Consider the following 27,500-nt stretch of genomic DNA (forward strand, 5'->3'; position numbering starts at 1 on the left):
CCATTCACATACCTATATTGACTTTACACACAAAATCTGTAAAATTTATGAGATCGACTATACGTGGAAAATCACTATTTCAATATCGTTTTATAATCTTCGGCCATTTCACCATGTATTATGGTCACTTATCATACTGAATTACAGTTTTCCTGTAGATATCTTTTTAACATTAATTTCCCACTAATTTTAAGTGTCAAATTTTGATCCACCTTATTCAACTTGGATAAGCATTATTCCACCGTCTGTGCTAACTTTGTTTTGAAATATTATATGTAGTTACCCATGTAAACACATGTGCATGTCATTAATCTGGATAAAACTAAGGAATATCTGTATCAGAAATTACTTGAACTTATTACGTTCTTCATAAATATCTGCAAGTATATGCATAATACGTCTTCCAATAAAAAAGATTTTAAGAAAAAAATCAAAGAATATTGTCCTGTGCTTAGACCTTTAAACAATTTCAATAACTGTACTTCAATACATCAAATGTTAATCCTTATGTCAATAGTCTGAAAATAAATTAAATAAATAAATAATATACCAGACCGAAAAAGTGTACTGCTAAACAAACATCTCCTCTGAAAAATTACCACACCACACAATGTGAGTGCTATTTCTCAAGTCATTTATAACAATGTGTGAATATTACTAACCAGTGGTGTTGATCATGTAGAAAGAAATAGCTGTTCCCTGACAACAGTTAACCCTGGTCTCGTGTAAATATTTCAGCTCTTCACCAGTGGCTTGTCTGATATGCTTGATATAATGGAAGTTGTCACCATCATATAAATGAGAGACAGTGCCTTGTCTGTACAGTTTACTTGTAGAATGTGTTTGTGTTTGTGCATGTGTTTGTATTTAATGTATTTACGGTTCTTGTTATTTTAGTTTTGTGTGTTTCCATCTGTGTTTGTGTTTGATTAACTGTTTTAAATACTGGCTTGTATTTACTGCCATTGCCAGCAAATATCAAAACACTTGCACTGATTAATTTAATACTAGCTAACACATTCATACTTCAACAACTTATTTTCATCTAAAGACATAATATCAACAAAGAGTAGGATTGACAAGCATTTATCTTGATATCAGGGTAATCTATAAGCTATATTTCTTGTGTTTATGTATAAATAATTTTGTTATCTGAGCTTATCCACTATAGACTGAAATCAACTCAACCTTATAATTTTGACATTCTTGTAATTAAATTTTTACCATCGCTTGAAATTTCCAGTTTGAAACATTTGTACATGATCTGTGTCAGACTGGTGTTGTACATTCAGGTATTAGATCTGCCATATGCGAGGTTCTCTTCATTAGATGACTCTATTCTAACTATCTGCCTTCAGTATTTTCCGTGATGCTGGCCAGAACCTGGAAAAAAAAAAATTGAAATAGAAACCATTCCTGTATCACACTTTATTTCTGCTGCATCTAATATATCACTTACTCACTTGAAAAATTAAGCACCTCTCTTTATGAAATCACATAGCAATAACTACAATCTTATCACATGGACTGCAAGAAAAGTCAGATACAGTTGTAAATTATTCAAACCAATTACACCCAAATTTATGATCCACAAACTGATGATCAGAAGCAATAACTAAAACTGGAACAATCCTAAACTCTGTTCATGTATCATGGTCCTTTATATATAATACAATTCTTTTTATTTTTTCTTTGTTTTAAATCCATATCTTGATCTTTTCTTAAAAAATCCAATTACTTTATGTTGACACTCTAATGCATCTTAATCATAAAAGTTTACAGCTTCATGTGTGCACAAAAAAGGATTTATTTTTTCAATGCACAAGTATTTTAGCTCAGATCATTCCAATTTGGATATTCATAATATAATTATCTATAAACTTCTTGGGAGAACCTGCTATGTACTGTCCAGTGTGCACACACACCCAAGAACAACAACTGCTGTATTTTGTACCTTAAGGATTATTGGATAATGTACTTAAAAAGTATATAATCATCTAAATTCAGACAGAGAAGTACAGGAAACAATAATACAATAGATACAGCAGCAACACTTCACAGGTCATAGAAGTATTCTGTTAAGATGGAACCTGAAAGTAAAGTACAGCTCCTGAAAATTCTAAAGCTTAAGACAGGAATCTATAGGGTTCTTCAACATACTAAACGAGAGGTAAGATCTCTCATGGACATACAGAGTACATATCAGTTGAAGAGATATGTGAATAGGTTAAAAAGAGTTGAGCAGACACCTTGAAATTAAGAAGATGGAGCATGCAACAACAGACAGCAAGTTCTGGCATACCAACAGAGCAATACACAAAGCCAAATAAGTAGAAAAGAAACCTCTGGTGAACAGCAAGCTCTCTTTTTCAAAATCTTGATATGCCATGCAAAGAAATTTTTTCCTCAGTCAAACGTTGTTCAGACACAGCCCCTCCCCACCCATTCTATGTCCCCTTTCTACACAAACTGATCCAAAGAGATCAGCTGACTGAGTCAACATCATGCAAGGGTTGCTGTCCGCCTACCTCCATGAGTAGGGTGGAGGTGGTGGGGGGACAAGTGGTGAGGCTGTGAGGCCCCCCCTGAGGCTCCTCCAAATAGGGAGTGGTGAGGCTGTTCTGACGTGGGGGTGCCCATGGGCGGATACAGCCCTGTGGAGGACACTAGCACGTCACCTTAAAAGTTTTCTAACACAAAAGCCAATGGTTGGTCTGTCAATGACTTGAACAAACAAAACAAAACCAAAATGATAAAAAACTAATATTAACTTTCAAACATCTACAACTTAAATCTGTCACTAGTCATTTGGCATGCTCAGGCACTCCATGCACTGACACAACAAAAGGTAATTCAGTTAATTCAAACCAAACCATACTTCCTTACAAACATCAAAAGACAAACAAAAATTCTTGGCAGAGATGTTAACACTGAGCACAGATATGAACCCAATATCAACTTCCTTTTACTTTATATCTAGAACAACATTCATACATCTTTTTTATGTAATTAAAAAATATATATTTTCTCTCTTCTCTCTCTTTCTCTTTAATTTCATTAAAAAAGGTCCTAGTTTCTAAGTCCAAACATGTAAATATATTACAATACATTTTTACTGTCATAAGTCAAAATCATTCTAAGAACATGTATATCAGATAACTTACATTTCTTTAAATCTGTCATAAAGTGCAATAATATAAAGCAGTTCTGTGTCCCTAATTCCCTAATTCCCAAAGTGATGGAAGATCAGAAAGCTGTTATTTCAATCCTTTCGGAGAGCACATCAACAAAGGGCAACTAAATTCAAAACTGCTTTACCTTTTTCCGATTTCCTTTTTTCAACACATAACAGTCCGATCAAATTTCATTAATACTCCCTGATCAAAAAGGGTTATATAATTTCTAGTTCACATTGTAAAGCACGAAAGCACCTCAAGCATAAAAGATATGTATTATTAGAGAGTCTGTAACATACCCGCTGCAGGTGCAATAAGGGCTAAAAAACCATTTATTAGTGGCTGTTAATTGAGCCAAGCATAGTCATACCCATATCTTAGAAAAAAGCCAATTCATATGCATGTTTCTGTAATTAATCCACAGCACGGCAGACCGGACTAGGAAAAGAAACAAAGAGAAATTCCATTACGTAACTTCGCTATCACTAACTTGAACAAGTAGAACTGCACTCAGTACTGACACCTGCCATTATAATAAGAGTGTTGAAAAAGAACTGGAAAGGAGGCTATCCATAAACACTAGAATCTTTAGACAGAACATGAACGTTTTCACAGTGATTCAAATGCACGTCTTTTTCTTTTGACATCTTAGGTCTGGTATCTATCTTAGAACTTATCCAATTTCAGTTGTTTACATAATCACATACTGCATGTAGCTCCTTTCCCCATGATTTCTTTTTATTTTCACAACCTTTCTTTTTTCTTTTTTTTTCTGAAGGGAAGGTTGCCCCTTACTGCAATATCTTCCTCACATTTCATCCCATAATCAACAGAGCCCTTTTGAAGATGAGGAATTCCCTCAGGTGGTAGGAGTCATCCTCACTCATGGTCTCATAGGTTCAAAATACTATTTCATTAGATTGTCAATGAAACACTTAGGATTGTGTATATGGTTACAGTCCATGAGAGGAAGGCATATCAGTGTTAGGACATTCCAAGTAATCTTCTAGGACCTATAACATAAACCATCACTCAGTAGCTTGACTGATCAAGTTCTCTGACAATCTTGTTCCCATCCCATGAAACCTACTAAATCTCAGTAGGTTGGTGCACAGGTCTACTTGTGCACACTCAGAGCAAAGGGGTTTGGGGGATATGAGTGGAAGGGGAATATACCTAATGGAATTTTTTGTTTTCATTCATGGTCTGGTGCAACATGAAATGAATTGTGCACAAAGCCCAATGCAGTTTCAGAGTACCAAGACAGCTGATAAACTGGCTGATACAACAAAAGAGATATCAAACCTTTTGGCCAAAAAAAAAAAAAAATTTCCATCTTTCAAATTTCTTATATCAATCCTTGCCAAGTTTTCTATTAAACTGACCTTGGGAGAAAAATATATAATGACTTTCAAAAAAGGGAAAAAGATTCAGGATCACTTCCTAGTAGGAATGCCTTACTTTAGTCTATCACTCATAACACAGATAGCTATATGAAAATAAATGGACTGCCTCCAAAATATTTACATACATTCTGATTTCCATCCACAATGCCATTAAAATCTGCCTAAATAAATGTGGGCATCTGATTTACACATTATCTTTATTTCTTACAAAATTCTTTCTCCATTTCTCTCCCTTAACATATGTGCCTTAAGTCTCTTATTATGCCCCTACTGTAGCTGCAACTATATCAAAGTGTTTTATCAAACCCTAGACTCTTCCTCCACTGTTTCAGTTACTTAACCCAATGGCGTTGGGTATAGAAAATTAAAAAAACTCTACGCTCTGGCGAACGGCGGCAGCGCGCCGACTCTGAGCGCGTGAATTCGGTACATCAAGCCGAATCATTGCCTCGTGGCGTTTTGGCGCGGCGCCGCTGCGGACAGCCACACGCCTCAAATCGGGCGTATTGTTATGACGGCGATAGCCGTGACCCGTCGCCATTGGGTTAACACATCCTGCCTGACAATAAATCACTTGCCATCACATGTAATTTAGAAGCATCTCAAAGCAACCAGTGGACTAAATGCTAACTTCTCCCAAAGACGCTGAGCCATAGACATGAACCTAATATCAAGCCAGCAACTTCAAACCTCTTCATGTCAAAGATACAGTTAGGCTGATGTGCAAGAACTGCATTCAAATCTTTAATTATGTACAAACAAACTAACATCAATAAAAAAAAGAACAAACTTCCTCATTCCATTTCTAAGTCAGAACAATGGACTGAGTTGTTGGCTAAAATTTATAAAAATAAAGAGATATTAAAAATCACAGTAATTATAATAATAATGATTATGAAAGATACTTACATAACCTGAATTGTGTAATTGTATGTGTGTGTTATAAGTAGGGGGTAGAGGGATGGGGGAGAAGAAGAAAGGGAGAGGGAGAGGGAGAGGGAGAGGGAGAGGGAGGAGAGGCAGAGGGAGAGGGAGGGAGGAGAGGCAGAGGGAGAGGGAGGGAGAGGCAGAGGGAGAGGGAGAGGGAGAGGGAGAGGGAGAGGGAGAGGGAGAGGGAGAGGGAGAGGGAGAGGGAGAGGGAGAGGGAGAGGGAGGGGAGAGGGGGTCTGCCCATGCATGTGCATATGTGCTTGAATATATGCACATACATGCTTGTAAATGTAAACAAATTTGACCAATTAATCAAAACAAAGTACCGGTACACTCTTTTTAACATGCCAACATATCTAAACGATGGAATAAATCTTTAAAAAGTTACACAACTGTGCAAAAACACCAGCACCACCACAGTGGTAAATCTAACCTGGCTGAGAGGAGGAAGTGTACGAATCCATCGGCTTGCCAATCTGCGACATCAACTTGTATACTTCTGTGTTTGACATTCCGCTCATTCCTGAAAGGTAACCACTTGCATTCATCTGAAAAAAGAAAATTATGATAAAGTGAGTCCAAGAACTGTGGCTCTTGAATAACTATGCCATGCAAGCAATCCTGATAACATTTGGACATTACATCCTTTACTGCTTTTCACTCAGATTTCTAATGGAGATGTAACATCAAAGCATTAACCCCTTGATGACGGGTGAAGAAAAAAAAAAATCTACGCTCTGGAAATCAATGGCAAAGCGCCGACTTTGAGCGTGGGAGTTCAGTACATCAAGCCGAATCACTGGCTCGTAGCGGTTTGGCGCTATAGGAAATCTCTGATAAGCAAACCTGTAACTAGTTGACCTTCCACGTTTCTGCGTCCAGTCTGAAAACTTACATTACAAAAATCATATTACAATCTGAAATTGGTTAAAAGCAATAGCTCTCTTACTTGTTGCCATAATTCTTGCTGTTGTTGACTTGCATGGTGATTTGACTGTTGATGTTGCTGTAGCTGTTGCTTGAAAGCCTTTAACTGTTGATCTTGACTTATGCTGTTGTATATAGACTGACTAACAGAGGCAGAGTACGGATCCAGCCTGGAACCATTAGAACACTATAAATGGCACCTTTCAACTTCAAAAATCAATTACCAAAATAAAAACTGTTTAACTCAAACTCAACTCCAACTAACTAAAGTGTGTCAACAACCACTGAATTTGGTTGTCAAGAGTATTAAGATTGAAAAGTTTAGAAATCAACAAACCTCTTGCTGTGTGGAGCATGGATTGAGAAGAAAAGAAAAAGGTCACGTCTTAAAATTCATTCACAGAATTTCTTATAATCACCTAACAATTAACAATTTGTAAATGCATCATTTGAAATGTCTTAGATAATCACCTAACAATTAACAATTTGTATATTTACATCATTTGAAATGTCTTAGAAGATTTTTCACACAAGAATTCTATATATCATTGTACTGTCAGCCTCTTAACAACTAAATATCTCGTAGATTAGACTGGGAAAATAATGAACCCTAATGTTTATCAATTTGTGTATCAAAAAAAAGTAATAAATAAATAAAATAAAATAAACAGATAAATTTATAAATAAATAAATAAATAAATAAATAGATGAACAGATAAAGACATATAAATATAAAATAAATGGACAGAAAATCGAATTCCAGTATCAAGCGACAAACGTCAAGAGGACCAAGCAGACGGGACTGACCTTGGTTTGGGTGGCGTGGCAGTGTGTTTGGAGGCCTGAGGTGAATATGAATGAGAGGATGCAGAATGTTTGGCTTGGCTGGAAGAATAACTTGAAGAATTTGTGGTGGTAACAGGTCGACTGTGTGATGAGGTGCTGCTACTAATGCTGGGCATCGCACTGCTACCACTATTTCCACTGCTCTTCTTGGTACCTTTGCAAATAAAAGATTCTGGTATATTGTAAGCCTTGAACAAAATTCCATCCATGATCTTAGCACTACAAAATGCAAAAAATATCTACACACCCCCCAAATATATAGCACATTAACCCCTTCCCGACGGATCACGCCTATAGGCGTCAAAACAAACCGCTCGAAATGTGGCAGCGCGCCAAAGTTTTTTTTTTTTTTTCTACACCCATCACCAAGGGGTTGATATTGAAACAACCCAAAAAATAAAAAATAAAATATCAATTTTGAATCCCAAAAATAAAAATTATCAATTTTGAAGCAACCACAAAAAATCATAGAATAATTCTGATACAACTCAAAAATTAAATTATTAATTTTGAAAATAAAACAAATTACAATTAATTACCAATCTAACTTTTTTCAAAGTATTCCTATGTCATTCTTAACAGAAAAAAGTCCAACTGCTTTTCCTGAAGGTATTAATAACACTCAAACACTTAAACCATCGGACGTTCATGTCACCTGATAGGCTATATGATCCTGTCGATGACGCGGCCAACGCTGCTGGACTGTGATAGACTGAGGATGAGGATGAGGATGATTTTTTGGTAACGCTGCTTACACTGAGACCGTGCATCATTCTCAGGTTTGCCAATGGATCTGATGAGGAGACTGTAATATGAAGAAATTGGAATTCTAATTATAATAAGAAGAAAAAGAGGGGAGAAAAAAAAGAAAAGAAAAACACAGACATGGAAATAGTCCCTATTCTTCGTCTCCTTCCATAATCAAAATTTAAAAATACAATGAGTAAGGCAGTATAACTCTTTAAAGCTCTTGACGTAGAACCTTTATTATTTATTACTATGATGAAAAAATTGAATACCATGGATATTCCAAGTATATCACAGTCTAGACATAATATCATTGTTTCTGCTTCTCTACTTGAAGCCAACTCTGTGAAAGTCCAAACCTTTCAGAGTAGCATATACAATCTATAAATGACATGTACTTACATGTAACCAAATGCGCAGTTCATACTTACCAATAGGTAGCGCTTCTGTTTGCCTTTGCCTGGCTGGGTTGACTTCATGACTTGATGACCATGAAGATGATGTTTTGTTTGTACTGACTGATGAATTTTTCGCTGGTAGTGGAATATCATGCTTATTCCAAGACGACGACCCCAAGCTTTGCTGGTGGTGAGACATGCTATATGGCTGTGACTGTGATTTCTGATGGCTTGACTCTTGCTTTACAGACTGCTGCTGTTGATCCTGTGTTTGACTCTTCTGGTGCTGAGGATGCGAGGTGTGCTGTGGTGGTTTGCTCTGATGAGCAGAGAGGGAGTGTTGTGCTGTGGTCTGTGGCAGACTAACGGACTGCGAATGTTGCATAGATTGCTGCTGATGAGATGAGTGCTGCTGCATAGAAGAATTAGCTTGCTGTTTCTGGGCTGATGACTGCTGTTTTTGCACTGAGGATGACAGCTGTTTTTGCGATGAGGTGGACTGCTGTTTTTGCGCTGGGGAGGGCTGTTGTTTCTGTGTTGGCGAAGGCTGTGGTTTCGTCACTGGGGAGAGCTGTTGCTGAACTGGGGAAGTTAGTTGGATAGGACTAGCCTTTTGCTGTACTGGTGAACTCTGCTGCGACACCTGCTTTTGATGCTGCACTTCTGTGGGTTTTTCTTTATCCTGCTTGGAAGCGCTGTTATGCAGCTGATGCTTGTGTTGTACTGGAGACTGCTGCATGTTTTGTTGGTGGCTTGTTTCTTGTACTTGCGTTTGATATGGATTTTGAGGCTTGGAGGTCGCAGGCACCACAGTGCTGACATGGCTCTCTTTGGTTGCATGCGGAGACAAAGTTTCTACTGTTTCGTCAACCGATTTTTGCTTCGAAATCATTAGTATCTCATTCATAACAAGATCCATTTCTTCCTCCAAATTATCCTCTTTCTTGGACTCGACCAAGGAACTGATGCCCGGCGAGAGTGATGTTGTACTAGAGAATGTTGCCAACACTTCCTTCTTGTTGGATTGTGCAGCTTCTGTGTCTTTAGATTTGGCAATCTGATTAACCCTTGAAGATTCAACTTTACTATTCATTGACTTATCCTCATCACTCGATAAATCTATGACACTGAATGATGCGGAAGATTTTTTAACCGGCGGCTTGACTGTATTAATTTTTGTTGCACTCTCCTCATCACTGACTTTTTGAGTTGAAATTTCTGAATTACTAGTCTTCTTTGGCACTTCTTCATTAATCTTTTCAACTGATTTTATACTGAGGACACCACTGCCTGCAACAGCTGCCTCAACCACAGGCTTTGAGACCGGGGCAGGTTTCGGTTCAACTGGTGGAATTTTCTTTTTCACTACTTCACTCTTACATGTGCTTGTAACTGCAGGAGAAGCTGCCTTGGGAACTGCAGTTGCACTGAGAGAGGGTTTGGGAGGTTGTGGTGTGGGGGTGGTTGGGGTAATGGAGGTGCTTCCCCCTCCTAGTGTGACCATTTTCTTGGCTGGTGTTGTCCTAATATTACTTTTATCCCTGTGGAAATTAAGAACAGATTAATCCATTTGCGCATTAAGTTTCTCCTCATGGTATGTATAAACTGTGTGGTATCATTATTTTTCCTTTTCTCTCTTTCCCTCTGTCATTTTTTTTTTCCCCAACAGGCATAAATTATTTTAAGTTTGTTTTCTATACACCACTCAGCAATATCAACTGTCCTTACTCCTATGTTTTCTCAGTATCATTAGCATGATAAATAATATAGACTGGGAAGCTAATGACACCTAGACAAACAGAATAGGGGAAAGAAAGTGAATACACAAACGACAGAATGAGAAAAAAGGTGTAAAGAAAGTAAGAAATGGGAGTGAGTGAATGAGAAATGGCAAGAGAGAGAGAAAGAATTTAAGAATTAAGAGGAAAAGACAAGACAAAGAGAGAAAGAGAGAATGAATGAATGAATGATAGAATGCAGCTACATAACTGAATGAATAAGAGAGAGAAAAATTGACAGAATGAAAAAGAGAAAAAGAAAGAAAGAAACGGAGAGAAGTGAGGGACAGGTTTAAGGTTTCTACTAACTTCAATTAAGACTCTCCCACCTTTCTGAAATTTGACTGTCAAAACTATTGACAAAAGACATTTCATGTCTTGATCAAATTCATCACATGACACCAAAGAAAAACTTCTCACAGAAAAAAAAAAAAAAATCAAAAATAAAAATAATAATTAATGGTTTCAAGATTTGTATGGCTATTACTGTTGACTAAATTGAGGCCAATATGATAAAGACATTTTTTCTAGCTTGCATTTTCCAATTATAAATCATTTTTGGATTATTAATCCTATAAAAGATTAGAATTAGATGTAAAAACAGATATATATCCTACAGAAAGTCAAAAGCCTTTTGCTAGCAGACCTACTACTGTATAGATTGCTTCCTATTCAAACTGTAATACTCACGTGATGACCGAATGGGCTTCTGTAGATTCTTTATATAATATTCGCGCGTTCATCCAACCCTTTGGCCAGAGAGGACGAACTTCTGCATCCAAAAACATGCGTATGTGATCCTCTGGCGTCTCTGACCGCTTTTTCATCATTTGGAAAAATTTTACACGAACACTCACAACTTCACACAAATGTTTCCTGTGAAAAAAGAAAATAATTAAATTAATATTAATCTCTAACAGTTTCAACTTTTTTTTTATTACCTGAATATAAATCTGCGACTTGTCAAACCCAGTCGTGCCCCACTTTACGTCAACAAAGCGTTCTGTGATATAGGATTAGGATACTGCATTCACCATTTTACATACGTATGTTTGGACAGTCAAAAAATTTTCTTGGCTTGATACTACTCCATACTTTACATAGACTAGTTATTTTATTGTGAACTTACTATATAATGCTATGCATCAACTTGTAGGCAACAGTTTCACATTTCCTGTATCATAACTAATTAGTAATAGTTGTATCATAGTTTCATCTTCTTTTAAAAAAAATAATAACATGCAACATGGATCTTAATAATCAAAAGCAAAGCCCAAGTAAGGAAACATTAAAATAAAATTTTAATATAGTACTTACCTGGCCATTGTATCTACTGCATTCAACTTTTCATTGTTATGTTAATATGACCTTTCCCTAGTTAAAAATAAAAGTCTACCTTTAACAGTCCATGCTTTGGTGGGTGCTTGAAAGCTCCAATTGTAGTGAGAACAATTTATGTAAGACTTAAAGTTTATCATGTATACAGATTGGGATGTCTGAATATTATAACTTTGTGTGACACTATTCATACAAAAGGAAGTTATGGTAAATGCAAAAGTGTTACTCATATGAATATCATGCAGTCCCCAGAACCAAGGACAATAGATATGAAATAAGGATGGAGCTAGCTCGATTGGATGCTAAGCAGAGCATGACTATAATAATCAATGCAACATACTTTATGGTTTCAGTAAATAAGAATTTCTTCTTTGGAAGCCTCGATTTCTTCTTATCGCCGTCCTGAGTCTCCTCTTCCTCATTCTGCGCGGCTCCATTTTCACCCCTGGAGTGGAGGAGGAAACAAATTTTATCATTTACAAGAAGGTATGGGTTTCCAAAATAACACCTTAATATCTACTTTAAAATTTCCTACTGCTTACTGTATGTTTGGAAGCTTTTTTTATACATGATGTAAGGTGGGAAGACTTATCTATATCATCCATACTGCATAAGTATCATTGCTTACTTTTTTCAATTACTTCTAAGAGTCTACACTCAACTTTAAAGTACCATAAAATATTTACATGTTACATATTGTTATTTGAAGCTTTATACTTTCTAAGAATGAAATTTAGAGAAAAGTAATGTACAGACAGCGAAGGTGATGAGGAGAATGTAATGAGAACAGGAAATCCCCAAAGTATAAGAAATAAAACATTCTAGGGTGAAGCTGAAGTTGTCTAAAGAATATATATGCTTCATTCAAGCTCAAAGAACTAAATAATGCAGTGTAGCCAGTGGTATGTAACTTACTATATTTTTTAAAAAGCACACAGATGCATAAACACTTCAATTACACTGGTTTGGATGACCATGTACTCGTCAGCAAACTGGGCCTCATTTACTTATTGAAATCTTTAGGAATTTTTTTTAAAATGTCCTTTCTAAAGATCTTTACTTTCATACCGTTTATAAAGAAAGAGCTACCCAATGTTTCTGATGTAACATGCACTTCTCATGTCATGTACATTATACAACAGCAAACAAAAAATACAGATACATAAACAGAAAGAGAGAAACTACATAAAAGTTACATCCACTGTCAATGCTCATTCACTGCCATGGAAAAACATCCTGATTCCCTCTTGGCAAACTTTAAAAGAGAGAAGTGTAGTAGCATCCAATGGAGAGGGGAAGTCGTAAAAATTAAGCGTAGCGTGAATTCATTATTTGTGTGACACAATGCAGTCAGAAATAATACTTATTTCTCAATTACAGTAATTCCTGTCTTCCCTCCATGATCCACCTTACATCACTTGTAACATCTATACATTTCATTCTGACTACAGCTTCAGTTCCATCCTTGTGCATGTGCAGATTGGAGTGAAAAGCTTGCCAAGAGAATGTCCTCTAGTCCAGTCTCTATTAACCCAAAGCCAATAGGTTGAGAGGGTGTTCCAAAGTGTAGAATAAAGCATACAGAAACCAGCCACCTTTCACTGACTGAGAAACCTGGTTTTCAACAACAATCCCCAATTTCATTTTTTTTCTCTCTCGCTTTACTTTTTCTTTTTTTTTCTCTCTCCCTCTCTCGCTCACTCTCCTGCCCAGGTCTTCAAAATCTTGTTAGAATTATCCTGTATCACTTTTCTTAGTCCACTTCTTTTACAAATAATACTTGTAGAAACCATTTACAAGCTCCATCAAAAAAAGATTTATAATCCAATGAAGTTCTTAGATATGCTAGCCTTTCATTAAACCATCTCGCCGCAGAGGATGGGATCATGAAATGTACAATCAAAAAATGCCCAAGGGTTAAATAACCAGGTTGTTCAGTATGAGCACTCGTCCCAGTCACCAGCGACAACAAGTGGCAGGGGGGGGACCTTACCAGAAGTGATAATACAGCTCCCAGTACTGTTGGGGGCTGTTGACGGGTGAGACAAGGTATACTTCAGTAACTGGCAACAACGTTTTCAAACCATGTCCATTCTCACCCAACAAATTTTCTTTGATTTGTGAATGTAATATCAGAAATTGTAAATTCTGTCATGGATAAATTACCCCTTTTTATATCTTATTTATTTTATTTTTTTCAACAGGTTGGGTGAAAATGTCATGTCTTTTACTTTGAGAAAGAGTTTCATGATTACATTATCTATTCTTATTTCAAATAATACAGTTTCACAATCTGCTTAAAGATTCTATAGAAAATATATGTATTTATGAATGAAGATTAGTCTTCAGGACTGTAGTAAAGTTGCAAAATATTCAATGTGTCAAGACATCAATTCAAAATTCCTTTTAACACAAAAGAAAAGTAGAACAAGAAGTGTGTCCATAAGCTGTCTGCAGAAAAGAAAATGTATATCTGACTTTGCAGCTTTGCTAAATCACAAACAAAAGTCAATTCTGAACTTATTCACCGATCTTCATGAACTTTCCAAAGTACTTCGCAAAGTGAAGTTTACTCCTTTCATCTGATTGGCTGGTTTATATACAGATAAAAAATAATAATAAATAAATAAACAACACTTACATACACAAGGGAAGTACAGAGTAATACAATAATACTGTCAGACATTATAACTTTTCCACAACTTTCCAAGATGACAGGGTCCCTCAGTGCTACTGTAACTGCCAATCCTTCAAGTAAAATCAGTGTACTTGAACTACTTTTAAAATACCCTTGAGATAAAACAGAGGCAAGGTTAACCCTGCATGTAGAGAGACTTTCAGATGCATGCATGCACTTCCTTTCATTCACATAATAGTAACCTTAGTACAGAGGCTCACAATAAACTAAAGCTCTTTCTACAGTAACTGGAAATAAAAATAAAGACTCAGAAGCAGAAAATGCCAGTGAATAAACAATTACTAATCCAAAAGAACAAATCCTTTTGTTGCTTGCTTCATTCGCTTTCAAACTAAATATATGCATAATGCTACAAAAAATGAACATCAGAGCTGCTATGAATGCATTATTTTTTTCTTTTCTTTTTCTTTTTCCTGTACTTTAATATTCACCAACTTACCATAACTTCACACTACCAAGTATGTTGCCTATAATCCATTAAGAGATTGTAATTCACAAAAAGATCTAAGCTTAAATATTGCAGATGCAAAATTTAATTTCAAAATAAAACACTGAAACTGATAAATAAAACTAAACCCTCAAAGACCTCCTGATACAACAATACAGAGGTAAAGGATGATGCTATTTCTTCCAAGGCAATTTATTTTCTGTACCTCTTCCTCTGTCTCTGTAAATATACATATACATAGACGCATGTACATATGTGTATGTATATGTATATACTGTATGTATATATAAACAGTTATGAATGATGCCCCTTTACTAGCATATTTTCTGATAAACACTTCTAAAGAAGAAAAAATACTATATGACCAAAACCCATTAAAAACCTAGGCATTTATTAATTTCAAAGTCTGTGTATCCCTATTCCTTTGTGACAAAGCCCCCACTACAAATATTTAAGCCAACTCACCTAAAATTTACAAAAAAGGGAAATCATGAATAGGTGTTCTAGTGTAAAACACCAAAGTTAAAAGACTATCTTAGCACAAGTAAAGATTCCATGACAATTAACTCAAGGGTAAAGATATTTTTCCTATATTATGCATACTAAGGCCTGGTTTCCACAAGCCTCATCCAATTCTTAAACCAGACACTAAAAGGGACATTATCGCCCATTTGGCTAGGCTCTTTCTGTCAAAAAAGGGAGGAGTCAGATTACCACCTGCCCAGATCCCACTTATTTTCAGTAGACAATACTGGCCTCAGAACTATGTGGAATATCATCAAATAGCTATAGAATCATTACAAATATTGTAAAGCCGGCCTAGACAGGCCGAGTGAAGTATAATTGTTATGTAACTTCAATGGGAGCCTAATGCAGCCAGAGGTGGTATAGTAGATGGATATGGGGGCATCTACTATCTTGTCTGGTGTCTTATCTATTTGTGGAGTGACTGTGTGGGTGTGAGTGCCCACAGGTATGGCTGGGTGATAGAGGATGAAGTTGGAGATCTGTGGGGGAGACGGTAGGCTCCCCAGTTGGCTAAGGACTGGGTAGTCCTTGAGTGTTGCTGCTGTGGTCTTGCTCTGCTGGAGGATCGGGGATTGCTGATTTCGCAGGTGGCTCTGCGGCTTAAGTACACAAGCACCGTGTAAGCGCACAGGGAACTAGGGGAGCCCGCTGTCCAATGAGCACGGACACGGCGGCGGACCTGGGCATGACCCAACTTGGGTAAGTATGCTGAGCTTCAGGTTGTGGGGTCATGCTGCTACAGTGGCTCAGGGACCAAGCCCATGTATGAGTCTGAGCAGAGTTACCCATGCTTAACCCATAGATGCCAGGATGGCAAGAATACATGCCATTACTAGTCATACCTATCTCACCTGTTTACCCTTTTCCTTGATATTCAGATTCTTTTCTTTTTGATATTAGTATTGTTATTAACATTATAATGTCTTTAATAAGAACAATATATCTTTTTTTTTTACACAAACTCAAGGAAAGGGGAATTCTGGTGAGGCCATGTTGGCCTATTCATTGGATCCTTGGTGGCAGAGCAGTTATGGAACCAGCTATATGCCAACAAAATTGACAAAAGAAATCTAAAGTCGACTATGATTACCTGGCAGCAATGGATTAAGAATACCCTTACTCACTTCTGCAATAAGCCTTCAGTAATACCAAATTTCAACTCTCAATCCTCCAGCTTCAACACTATCAAACTTCAACCCTACATTTCCTACTTCAACAATGTCTAATAACAACTTACATTTCATGCCAAGGACTAGACAAGAATTATAGCACCTTATAGTCAAGGAGAAGAAAGTTAGCAACTTTAGACTGAGAACTGAACAGCTAAGAAATGTGGCCATCCTCATGGTGCAATAATATTGAAAAAAATGAAGGTCCACAGAGCATTTTTCTATGATATTCAATATAAGATATGAATTTCTGCATATAGCATTTTGGCAGAATTAAAAAATTTGTAAAACTATATGCGAGTATGTATAGATACACATACATGTGGGTGTAGCCTGTGTGTGCTTGTGAATATTCACATCAACTTTCATTAGTATGTATATTACTGTGCATGTTCTAAGAATGAGTTTTAATCAAAACACTCACATTATCAAACTTTGAATAGGGTATCACAAAGAACTGCAAAGATTTTGTGCAATTTTTCATCCTAGAGACAAAAGGCACATTCTCAACTCTACGGAACAAAGATTAATTTCAGAACTTCTTTCCATTCAGTAAAAGACTAATTAACAGTTATGACAAAACAAGAAACAGATATTACCAATTATAATCTTTCCTTAAAAAAAAATGTATAATTTACTTCTCTTATTTCTTATCAGTATGTCAATTTCTCTAATAAAAGCCAATGTACTATATATCCATCACAACAATGAAAGTTCTTCCACTTAGAAGCTAGTTCTCTTCAATCAAAATACTTTACTTTTACATACACGCGAGATAACTAATTCGCCCTTAACCATCATTCACTTTTGAACTTTTAAACTCTTATCACCTAACATTTGATTATGAGGGTTAAAGTCATCCCTATTTAATCAATGAAATTTAACATTATCAGCTGAATTGATATACAAGGGTGTGAGGGACACTTTGAATTTTTAAATTCTAAATTCTATGTGAGTGAGCGAGTGAGAGTGAGAGTGAATGAATGAGCACAGATACGCCAGTAAAAGAGGTTGTGTGTGAGTACGAGTACTAGAGACTCCATCAGGACATGTAAACTTAGGTATATTTACAAAGAATGAGATGGAGCACAGAACATGCAAAAATCATCACCTCTGGCAGACTGACAGATCACTAAAAACAAGAAAAACAGACCAATGGCAGACAATACAGCCTCAAGCAGCCCAGATAACAAAAACTCAACAGAAATGACAACAGTTCATGAGGAATGCATCTACAACTACCATATTCCCTTTCACTATGAATAATTCCATTAAATAAATTAATCAGTACTTCTGTTTAATTATCTAAATTTGATGGGCGCCTATCAAAGTTTATGAACAATACCATAATTTTCTGCAAGGTAAATCTGAAACCACTAGAAGATCACACCCTACTATCAACAATGATGTAAGCTGTTTCCATGGTGGCTAAATTTTCTTCAAGCCTGCAATCTAAGATATATCCAAACAATATGAAACATGATTAAGGGCTCCATAAGCCTCTACTGCCAAGTACTGTCTAATCATATCACAGCAATAATTTCCTCGATGCAGGACATTTAATAACGTCATAAGCTCTGCTCCCAACAGCTCAGAAACATCTCAGAAACCAGGCGAGAGCTGGATAATGGTCCAGGTGGAAACTGATGCATGATAATGCATCCCAGTCTTGCCGAACTTTAAACAAAATTTTACCAATTCGGAATGATTTACCTGAAATTGCCAGGGATGGCAGTACTGATAAAACATGACTATAGTGAGTTTAGTTTACTTATTGTAGTTACACACAGTGGGCTCCACTAGTTCTTAGTCATCAATGAGTAAAGTCAATAGTACTGCCTATCTCACCTGTTTACCTTTTTCCTTAATTTTCTGAAATATCTTATTTCATTTTATATTGCTATTAATATTGTTGATGATAATGGCAGCAATATCAATAGCATTAAAAATATATATATTTATATGAAAATTCAAGGAAGGGGAAAATCAGGTGAGGGCACAAAGACTATTAATTGACATCTTGGTGGCTAAGCACTTGTGGAACCATCTATGTGTAGATACATTTCACAAAAGAATATTACAGTGAAAATCAGATTTTCCCCCACAGCATGGGGTGAAAAGTGAACAAAATACAATATTTACATAATTTACAGCAAACACACTCAAAAAGTATTTATTGAAAGTTTTTATTAATATTTCATCATAACCAAAGTACATTTCTCATTGCAGTAGATACCATTGCACCAAAACGATGTTTACTGAAAGATATCGTATCTTTCAAACTACCTTTCCTTGTGTATTTTTTTCCGATAAATCATTAACGCAGCCATTCATGTACCCCAATGTGATTTCAAAATCTGGAAAATATAATGGACAGGACCCATTCACCCCTTCAATCCAGATGACATGCCCATCACATCATGAAAAAATTTGGCTTGAGGGGAAGGTGATGTGGACATGCCATCATGGGAAAATTTGGCTGTGGGCCAGGGTGACGCAAACTTGCAGTCATGAGCATTTCGGCTGTAAGCTGGGGTGCCAGAAAAGACTCACTGTGAGTGCACACTCCTCTTGGAGGGTGATTAGACTCATTTGCCATTTAGGAAGGGGTTTTTGCATTATTTCCATCAATAAACAGGTGTGGAATGTAGTGTGTGTAAGCCATGACGAGAAGAGCTCCGGCTCTAGGATAGGAGCCATTTCCATGCTCAGCATCCTATTCGGCAGCACAGGTTGTATTACAGAAAATTGAATATTAAAAAAAAAAAAAAATGAATTACACAAACAACAAAGTGTTACTTATTGTTATTAATCTTGCACTGAGTTATGGACTACCTAGAGATATATGGAGTATAAGCAAGGTCAACAGTCTATTACCATCTGGATAAAGAAAATCAAAGGATAAATATTGACAATGGAATATGGCAAAAAAGCTAAAAATGCTTATGCATAATTACAGAAAATAACATTGCAAAGGGGAGGCAGAGAGTCTTGTCACTGCACATGAATGTTCATTTGCGCCTGGCCTACAAGCCGCACAGCGGCCGCTCACATAAGCTTAATGCCCGTACTTTGGGCCATGTGACTGCTGTGAAGCAACCAGATCCAATGGGTTAAGCAACCATATTGTTCACAGCTGCTTATGTCTGCATGATCATAAATGGCCTATGGCACTACATTACAAGAAAACCTGTGTCAGATCTGGCAGTGTAGTTGCACATTTAAGTATGAAGATGGACATGATCAAAAAGGACTGATTTAATCCCCTTTTTATAAATACAGAATATAGTAATGCACAAACAGGTGTTCATGTAGGTTAATGATCACTCAGCATTGCAGCAAACCATGCAATGATTGCAGAAATATAAAGTACTGAATGAAAAAGAAAAATGGCTATACTTGTTATATTTTTTTTCAGTCAATAATAATATTAATGAGCCACAAAAAAAATCAAACAAATTATGCGTTAAATCACAAGAATGTAAGCATGAGAATCAACACACACAAGAAAAATAGTCTGCTCCAGTAGAAGGATATTGTCCAAAAGAGTTAAAAGCAGGTCCTTTACAGGTCAAAACATCAGTCCTTCAGGTCAAAAGAATTGTCAAAAGACAGCATCAGCAGCAAGAACTTCACCACAATTCGGTAAATACGTTTTTTAAAAGCCAAGAAGCACTTTTTTATCTATCATTCATCAACTGATTTGATATCTATGATTCTAAGGAGACACACAACTTGAATCAAGTCACTTCTTTATCTTGTGAAAATATCCTTCATACAATTCAATGGCCTAATGATCCTTAACATATGATAAAAACAGAACTGATGAAACAACCAATCAGATAAAAGAACTATACCTCCTCAAATGCCTCCCAAGAGATATCCACGGCTTAATATTATAAATCAAAAAACGTATTAAAAGAACTACCCGCTACAACAAAAAAATCAGAATATACCCACTTGGATTCAGCCGCTTTCTGGCATTCTAGGGCATGCTGCTCCATCATGAGGGGCATGTGACTATCTACCACTTCCTTTAATCTGAAAAGGAAAAAATGACATCCACCTTATAACTGTTGTCTCTGCTAAAAGGGTCTATACGCTTATGTCAACATATTATTTCAATATTAGAAAAGAGACAAGAGTTAGGTAAAATAAAAATATTTCTAGACATGCAACACATTATAAGCCATACAAAACCAAACAGAACAAACATTTAATGTTATAATCAAAAGCAGCAAATTCCTTCAAAATGTTTGGCGTAAATCATTCTGATCTTTTAATTATATTTTTCTCATTCTGAATTTCTTCTTCTTTTCTTTTTATTCTTTTCATCTCGCTGCCTTTACTAACCATTTGCTAAAAAACTAATAATTTTACCAGAATATTTACAATGATGATGATTTGAAAAGGATACAAAGAAATTTTTACCCATTTTAACCCTTTCACTATGATGAAATGTTCAGAAAGTTGTCCCTGAAACATTTCAGTTAAATATGCACTAATAACTTGAACAGCAGCAGCTAAAAAGAGAAAAGGCTGATCTGACTTTTAGAAGTCATTTAGAACAAATTTTCTTAATTACACTTATGGTCAATAATCTTTAACCCTTTCAATACAGCGACTCCCCCATTCTAATTGCCCCCATTCAGTTACATACATTTGTCCCAGGTGTGTCCTGAGGGATCTCCCAACTTCAGCTAGAGTAACAACTTAGAGTTGCTGTTGATGCAGGGAGACAAGTAGTTATTGGCACAAGTTTTTTCTCCTCCCATGAGGAATTTTTGGGGCCTCATAATGAGAACTGAAAGTCTTTTTTTGGGGGGATGGGGAGTCGTATTGAAGGAGTTTACAGATTAAGAACCTTTTGAACAGTTTTGTAACTAACAAATTCTATGTAAACTCTTTGTAGCACCATTTACTTGGGAAAATAATAAACTAAAGAAATACTGACAAATGCTGAGCCAAAAAGTTGCCTGATTCAAATTACAAAAAAATTGCTTTCCTGTGCTTTCCCATACTATACTTTATTGCACTTTAAATCATAGTGAAAGGGTGAACAACCCATTGCCTAACAGCTGCTCAGAAGATATTTAACACCTAGATAAAAGAGTCATATTTACAACTCTTTATAAGTTTCTGAGAAATAAGTAGCAAAATCCATAATACTGAAAAAAAAGAGAGAAAAAAGAACAAAAAGAAGAAATAGAAATAAAGAAAGAAGAAAAGAAAGAAGGAAAGGAAGATAAGAGAGAATATAATAATCATTTAGGTACAAATATATATATACTTGTAATGACTCCCAACGGAATCTGCAAGACCTAGCAACCCACCTCTGGATTGGTTCTCGTAATCTATTCTCCTGCCTCTCTGCCAGAAGGTTCTTTGCTCTTTTAACTATAGTTTGCGTTCCACATGGGAGGTGTTGTGAAAGGTGGTTGTATATCTGTGTCTTCTTGCGTCCACCCAATTTATTCAATTTTATCTCAATACTGTGAAAAAAAAAAATGAAAAATAAAAATAAAAATTTGCTGAAGATTTTATTCGCAAGAATATCTGATTAGACATACAAATTTGACAGGTCCAATTGTGTTTCAAAGGGAAATGCTGATTAACAGGCAAAAAGTGCAAGAGAAACTGAGAAAAATTCTTACATACACCTCATTTACAATTAACTAGAGGTCATATCTACTGCAGGATTACTGATTCTAGTTTCAGAACAAAAAAATATTAAGGTTTGATCCTTTTCATATTCTTATCCCATTAAATGCAATCTATTTTTAAGACAAAAACAACTTTATATCAACCAAATGTTTTTTAAAAATTACAGAACTTTACTATTCATAACTTTATTTCCAAATAATTGCTTAATCTTTGATGAGGTCAACACAATATTCCAGCAGTAACTATGATTACCACACAATACATGTGGGGAGAAAAAATGAATTTTCATACCTTAATAATAATTTATTGACAGCATCTGTGAAGAATTTCTGACTTGACCCCTTGCAAGTATGTCCTTCTTCTTTTAATCTGTTGATTACCTGCAAAATTAAGTTTATTAATACACCAGTTGCAATTGTATAATCAGGGAAAATCTGACAACACCAACAATCTTGTTGGAATCAATAACTCTAAATAAGTAAATCATGTTAACCAAAATAAATAATAATCAAGAAAAATATGATTTCAAACCCTTAACCATTTTCTATAATTTACCAATATATTTCCAATGATTCAAATGCCCCCCTAAATCCACATACCTTCTGGGGAATACCTGGAGACAGAACATCAGAGAACACATACACTTCGTAATTAAACCCAAACTTTCCAATAACAACACAAGAACAGTCAATACATGTCAAAATTCTTGACCAGACAGTCTCTTCAACTGACCATGCAACTAGGTTTCCACATTGGCAATGCTTAAAATGTTCTAGCTAGAAAAAAAAGTAATTAAACAAGCATCCTTTAACTCTATAGATTTAAAAAGCATATCAGGTTAATGACTTCTTTCATCTCTAGAAATGTCGAAGTTTCATTTGGTCAAAGTACACACACAGATACACAATAACATTAACAGATAACACAGGCAATGTCAGTTCTCAAATAATGTGACAGAGTACTTGCACTGGAATCTCTGGAAATTATTCCCCTTAAACATGCACTTTGCACATTCCTTAGCATTTATTGAGTTTTTCATTTCTAGGTTCATTATTCACTCTCTGATTTCATTGGCTAGTATCACAAAGATGTGTTAAAGTTGTATCTAAACATGAAAAACTTATCACAGGGTGCTACATCTGGTCACTCTGATTTATCACAAAGATTATCCATAACTCTCTTCTCTTAGCAGTTTAGCTACACATATTTTACAAGTTGTTAAATGTTCATAATCAAAAATAGGTCCAAAATGACTTGTTCAAAAGCTCTACATCTCTAGATGTCTGGAATAATTTGAGTTACTTGCACTGTTCTCAAAATATTCATCAATATCATAAAATCAAATTATATCTTTCACATTAATTTGGACTACACCAAGTCAAAAAATTGCACATATTCAAACAAAAGAAAAAATACCAAATGTGATTAAATTTTTACAGATAATTCCCAAATTAACTTTTTCAAACTTCAGCTGATATGCTTTTGCTCTACTAACATACAAAATACAGGTACACAAAATGCAACACAATAATCGCAAATGACTTATGCTTCATTTCTTTCTTAAAATTAAAACAGCAAAGCAATCTTAACAAGAAAAAAAAAAACAAGCAAGCAAGCAAGTCACACAAGATTTCCCACCACCATCACTGTCAGAAAGCATGCCACACCTGCAACAGGTCTGTGGGAAGGTTGTCTGGCAAGCGAATATTATCTTCGCTGTCTGAGAGCTGATGGCCATTCTCCACATCCTGCACTTCCATCCCATCCTCTCCTTCTCCTTCATCCCCTTCCGTGCCTTTATCTTCTCCATCTCCTTCTCCTTCTTCTTCCTCTTCATCTGATTCACTATCACTTGATGACGAGCCTGTAGTTTCCAAAATTCTGGATTAATGAACCTTGTGATTGCTACACATCCCTCCCAAAAAAAAACATTTACTTGATCATTACATATTCATACCTGTGCTACATCTTCATACCTTCATGGGTCAGTAGACTTCTAGAATTGGATATCTATTTAAAATCAAATAATCATCAGGAGAGACCAGATTTTTATACATATAATCAATCAAAATAGTACAAATCAGTTGAATAATCCACAAAAAAAACCACCAAGATCACAAAACAAATAACAGAAAATCCATGAAAAAGTAATACACTACACTGAGCTAAAAGCCCCATTAAATAATAATGAGCTACACAGTTCTGAAAGCCACGTCATCAATCACTTACTTCCCGATGAATCGCTATCAGAAGAGCTGGAATCAGAGCCAGAAGAACCAGATTCTTGACTCTCGACTTTCTTCTCCCCTGCTTCTTCCCGTGCTTTGCTTATGACTGCTTCAATACTGGCTGCTATTGACAGTTCATTCGGCTGTGTTTCTTCTGGTGGGAGAAACAGAATATATATATATATATATATATATATAGTCAGTATTCTGTTATTCCTAAATAAATAACAGAAGAATAACACAAAAAGAGTCAAATATGGGCTTACCTTTCTTCTCACAACCATTAACAACTTTCTCCGTTTCAGGATCCGAATCTTTTTTCTCCAAGTTCTTGGCATTAAATCGACCAATCATCTTTTTTCTCTTTCTTAAAAGCTCTCCTTCATCTAATTTTCGCTTCTTTGGACGGATTATGCCATTTTCATGGAGTTTTCTCTGTGGAATAACAAAGTAAGTGCATGAGGCAAAGTTTTAGCTTAAAAAGGATTTAACAAAATAAAATCCCACCATATTAAAATCAACAAAAGTCATATATATCCATGTGGAGGTAATAATCCAGACATTAGTAGGGGAGGGGGGGGAATGGTAGACAGAGGGGTTGAGATGAATGTTGATGAACTGAAAAGACATCAGAAAGAGGCAGGCACAGCACTGTTCATAGTAGGAGTAAGAAGGAATACTGTAATACTACACTGATACAGATATTTAACTATTTCACTTGAGTGCAACAAGAAGAGAGAAGAAAGGATCATTTTCTTGAGTATTAAGAAGTAATCATCTTTATCAGTGAACAATATGGAGGAGACAAACCCTTCCCTTCTTCAGGATCTACAGAATATGTATAGAAGAACACGTTTAGACTGTTTTACCTTTTTAGACTCTTCATCCTCGTCTTCCTGTTCCTCCTCATCCGAGTCTATTCGATTCTGTGGAAGGAAACATTTGAATTTCTATTACATAAATTTATTTACACTGAAATATGAGTGAGTGAGTGAGTCAGTGTGTGTGTGTGTGTGTGTGTGTGTGTGTGTGTGTGTGTGTGTGTGTGTGTGTGTGTGTGTGTGTGTGTGTGTGTGTGTGTGTGTGTGTGAGTGTGAGTGTGAGTGTGAGTGTGAGTGTGAGTGTGAGTGTGAGTGTGAGTGTGTGTGTTGTGAGAGAGAGTGTGTGTGTGTGTGTGTGTGTGTGTGTGTGTGTGTGTGTGTGTGTGTGTGTGTGTGTGTGAGTGTGAGTGTGAGTGTGAGTGTGAGTGTGAGTGTGAGTGTGAGTGTGAGTGAGTGAGTGAGTGAGTGAGTGAGTGAGTGAGTGAGTGAGTGTGAGTGAGTGAGTGTGAGTGAGTGTGTGTGAGTGAGTGTGAGTGAGTGAGTGTGAGTGAGTGTGTGTGAGTGAGTGTGAGTGAGTGAGTGAGTGTGTGTGAGTGAGTGTGAGTGAGTGAGTGTGAGTGAGTGAGTGTGAGTGTGAGTGAGTGGGTGGGTGGGTGGGTGAGTGAGTGAGTGAGTGAGTGAGTGAGTGAGTGAGTGAGTGAGTGAGTGAGTGAGTGAGTGTGAGTGTGAGTGTGAGTGAGTGAGTGAGTGAGTGAGTGTGAGTGAGTGAGTGTGAGTGTGAGTGTGAGTGAGTGGGTGAGTGAGTGAGTGAGTGAGTGAGTGAGTGAGTGAGTGAGTGAGTGAGTGAGTGTGAGTGAGTGAGTGAGTGAGTGAGTGAGTGAGTGAGTGAGTGAGTGAGTGAGTGAGTGAGTGAGTGAGTGAGTACATGTGTGCATGTGTGTTTGTTTTCAACATTCATTCACTACAATCATGAGACACAGTGCACAACGTGAGTATATCAACACTTGTTACAGATGAAAGTTTAATCTGACAGAACTTGCAATAAATACATGACTTCACATAAAAACATACCATTTTCTTTTTCTTTTTAACTTCTGTTTCACTTTCCTCTGAGTCTTCTCCTTCCGACGACGAAGCTGATGACTCTTCTCCCTCCTCAACTTCCTCGAAGTCTAACTCCCCAGAATTGATATAAAAACCACGTTCTTTTGTCTCCATGTGGACTGGCATAACCTCATCGAACTGGAAATTAAAGAGAGAATTTAACACAAATGTAATCTGGTAACTGCTGAGTCTACGTCACTTTATCTTTATCTACATAAGGCTGTATATTTGTATGCATAGTTAATAACGGCTGAATGAAGCATGATGGAAGAAAGTTTTTGCACTCACAGCATCCGAATTGTCGATGAAGGGATCCGTCTCATCATAGCCTTCTCCGAGAGTGCTGAAATCATTCTCTTTTCTTCTCTTCTTCTTCTTATTTGGTATATAACCACCCTGGAAAAAAAGTGACACTCGACTTCAAAATGCACTTCACTTCGTTCAATACCAATGCCCAAGGAAGAAAAAGCTACAAAAAGAAAACTAGGATTTAAAATTACTCAACGGGGAAATGGAAGCAAGCTACTTAGCCAGAAAGACGAGCTCTACTTGACAATCCGGAGCTTGTACGTCACAGAATCCAGCACTCTCTGAATTATCAGTTACCATTATCTCTTAATCTTTTGATTTGTCTGCATTAATTCATGAATATCTGAATAATTAGCATGATGACTATCCAGCAAACAACATTGTCATCTGGCCAAAATGACTTGTAAAAATTATCTCTATCTGGTAAAATAATGCACTGAAAGTTTCTATTTCAAATCACTATGTTCTCATATCAAATATCAATATATTTTGTATAATCTGATAACCTAAAAAATATCTCTTAGCAAATTTCATAAAATACAGAGAAAAATACTACACAAGAAAATGCAAGATATGAAAACTATGACCAAAATCAACAATGGAGGACCAACTCAAAGACCATTTTGGCCCAAAATGCTCACATATCTATTTTCGAACTGTTTCGCCAGGGCGCGGAGGGCAGCATCCTCATCTGATGCAAAGGGGTCACTGGGATCTAGTGGCGGCCCATTGATCACGTCACCTAGATTCTTCTTTCCTATTCTGTCATGCTGAAAGTAAATAAACACATTTTAGTAAAAATCTTCTTAAACTTACAGGAGACATGATGTTAACTGATGCATATACCTGAATTGTTTTCTTTCATAATGTCATCAACTGGCATACAAATATATCACAAAGGGAAACTTTGTATTAAACTAATAAATAATAAATAAATAGTTCACAATTCTTTAACATAGCAGGTTTAGTTACTTATGTAAAGACT

General features: G+C 36.3%; 1 protein-coding gene across 8 annotated transcripts in view; it reads right to left on the reverse strand.

Moving 5' to 3' along the window:
* The window catches only part of LOC125045433 (ubinuclein-1-like), a 37,224-nt gene that overhangs the window by 120 nt on the left and 9,604 nt on the right, over positions 1-27,500 (reverse strand). Inside the window, exons 2-21 of one of the 8 annotated variants that reach the window (XM_047642674.1) lie at positions 27,157-27,285; positions 26,495-26,602; positions 26,174-26,344; positions 25,151-25,207; positions 24,548-24,716; positions 24,283-24,432; positions 23,721-23,917; positions 22,345-22,433; positions 21,723-21,881; positions 20,350-20,430; positions 13,540-13,575; positions 11,887-11,991; positions 10,899-11,084; positions 8,464-9,971; positions 7,941-8,090; positions 7,247-7,439; positions 6,462-6,609; positions 5,946-6,060; positions 2,529-2,654; positions 1-1,383 (exon numbers count right to left, since the gene is read on the reverse strand). The exon at positions 1-1,383 is cut by the window's left edge and continues 120 nt beyond it. In XM_047642674.1, the coding sequence (XP_047498630.1) occupies positions 1,355-1,383; positions 2,529-2,654; positions 5,946-6,060; positions 6,462-6,609; positions 7,247-7,439; positions 7,941-8,090; positions 8,464-9,971; positions 10,899-11,084; positions 11,887-11,991; positions 13,540-13,575; positions 20,350-20,430; positions 21,723-21,881; positions 22,345-22,433; positions 23,721-23,917; positions 24,283-24,432; positions 24,548-24,716; positions 25,151-25,207; positions 26,174-26,344; positions 26,495-26,602; positions 27,157-27,285 (3,906 nt within the window). In that variant the 3' untranslated portion in view covers positions 1-1,354. Of the gene's footprint in view, positions 1,384-2,528; positions 2,655-5,945; positions 6,061-6,461; positions 6,610-6,745; positions 6,783-7,246; positions 7,440-7,940; positions 8,091-8,463; positions 9,972-10,898; positions 11,085-11,886; positions 11,992-13,539; positions 13,576-20,349; positions 20,431-21,722; positions 21,882-22,344; positions 22,434-23,720; positions 23,918-24,282; positions 24,436-24,547; positions 24,717-25,150; positions 25,208-26,173; positions 26,345-26,494; positions 26,603-27,156; positions 27,286-27,500 lie in introns of those variants that run through there. The other 7 variants (XM_047642675.1, XM_047642673.1, XM_047642678.1 and 4 more) reach the window with 7 other exon arrangements.

Source organism: Penaeus chinensis, chromosome 37 (assembly GCF_019202785.1).
Source record: "Penaeus chinensis breed Huanghai No. 1 chromosome 37, ASM1920278v2, whole genome shotgun sequence".
Lineage (NCBI taxonomy): Eukaryota > Metazoa > Arthropoda > Malacostraca > Decapoda > Penaeidae > Penaeus > Penaeus chinensis.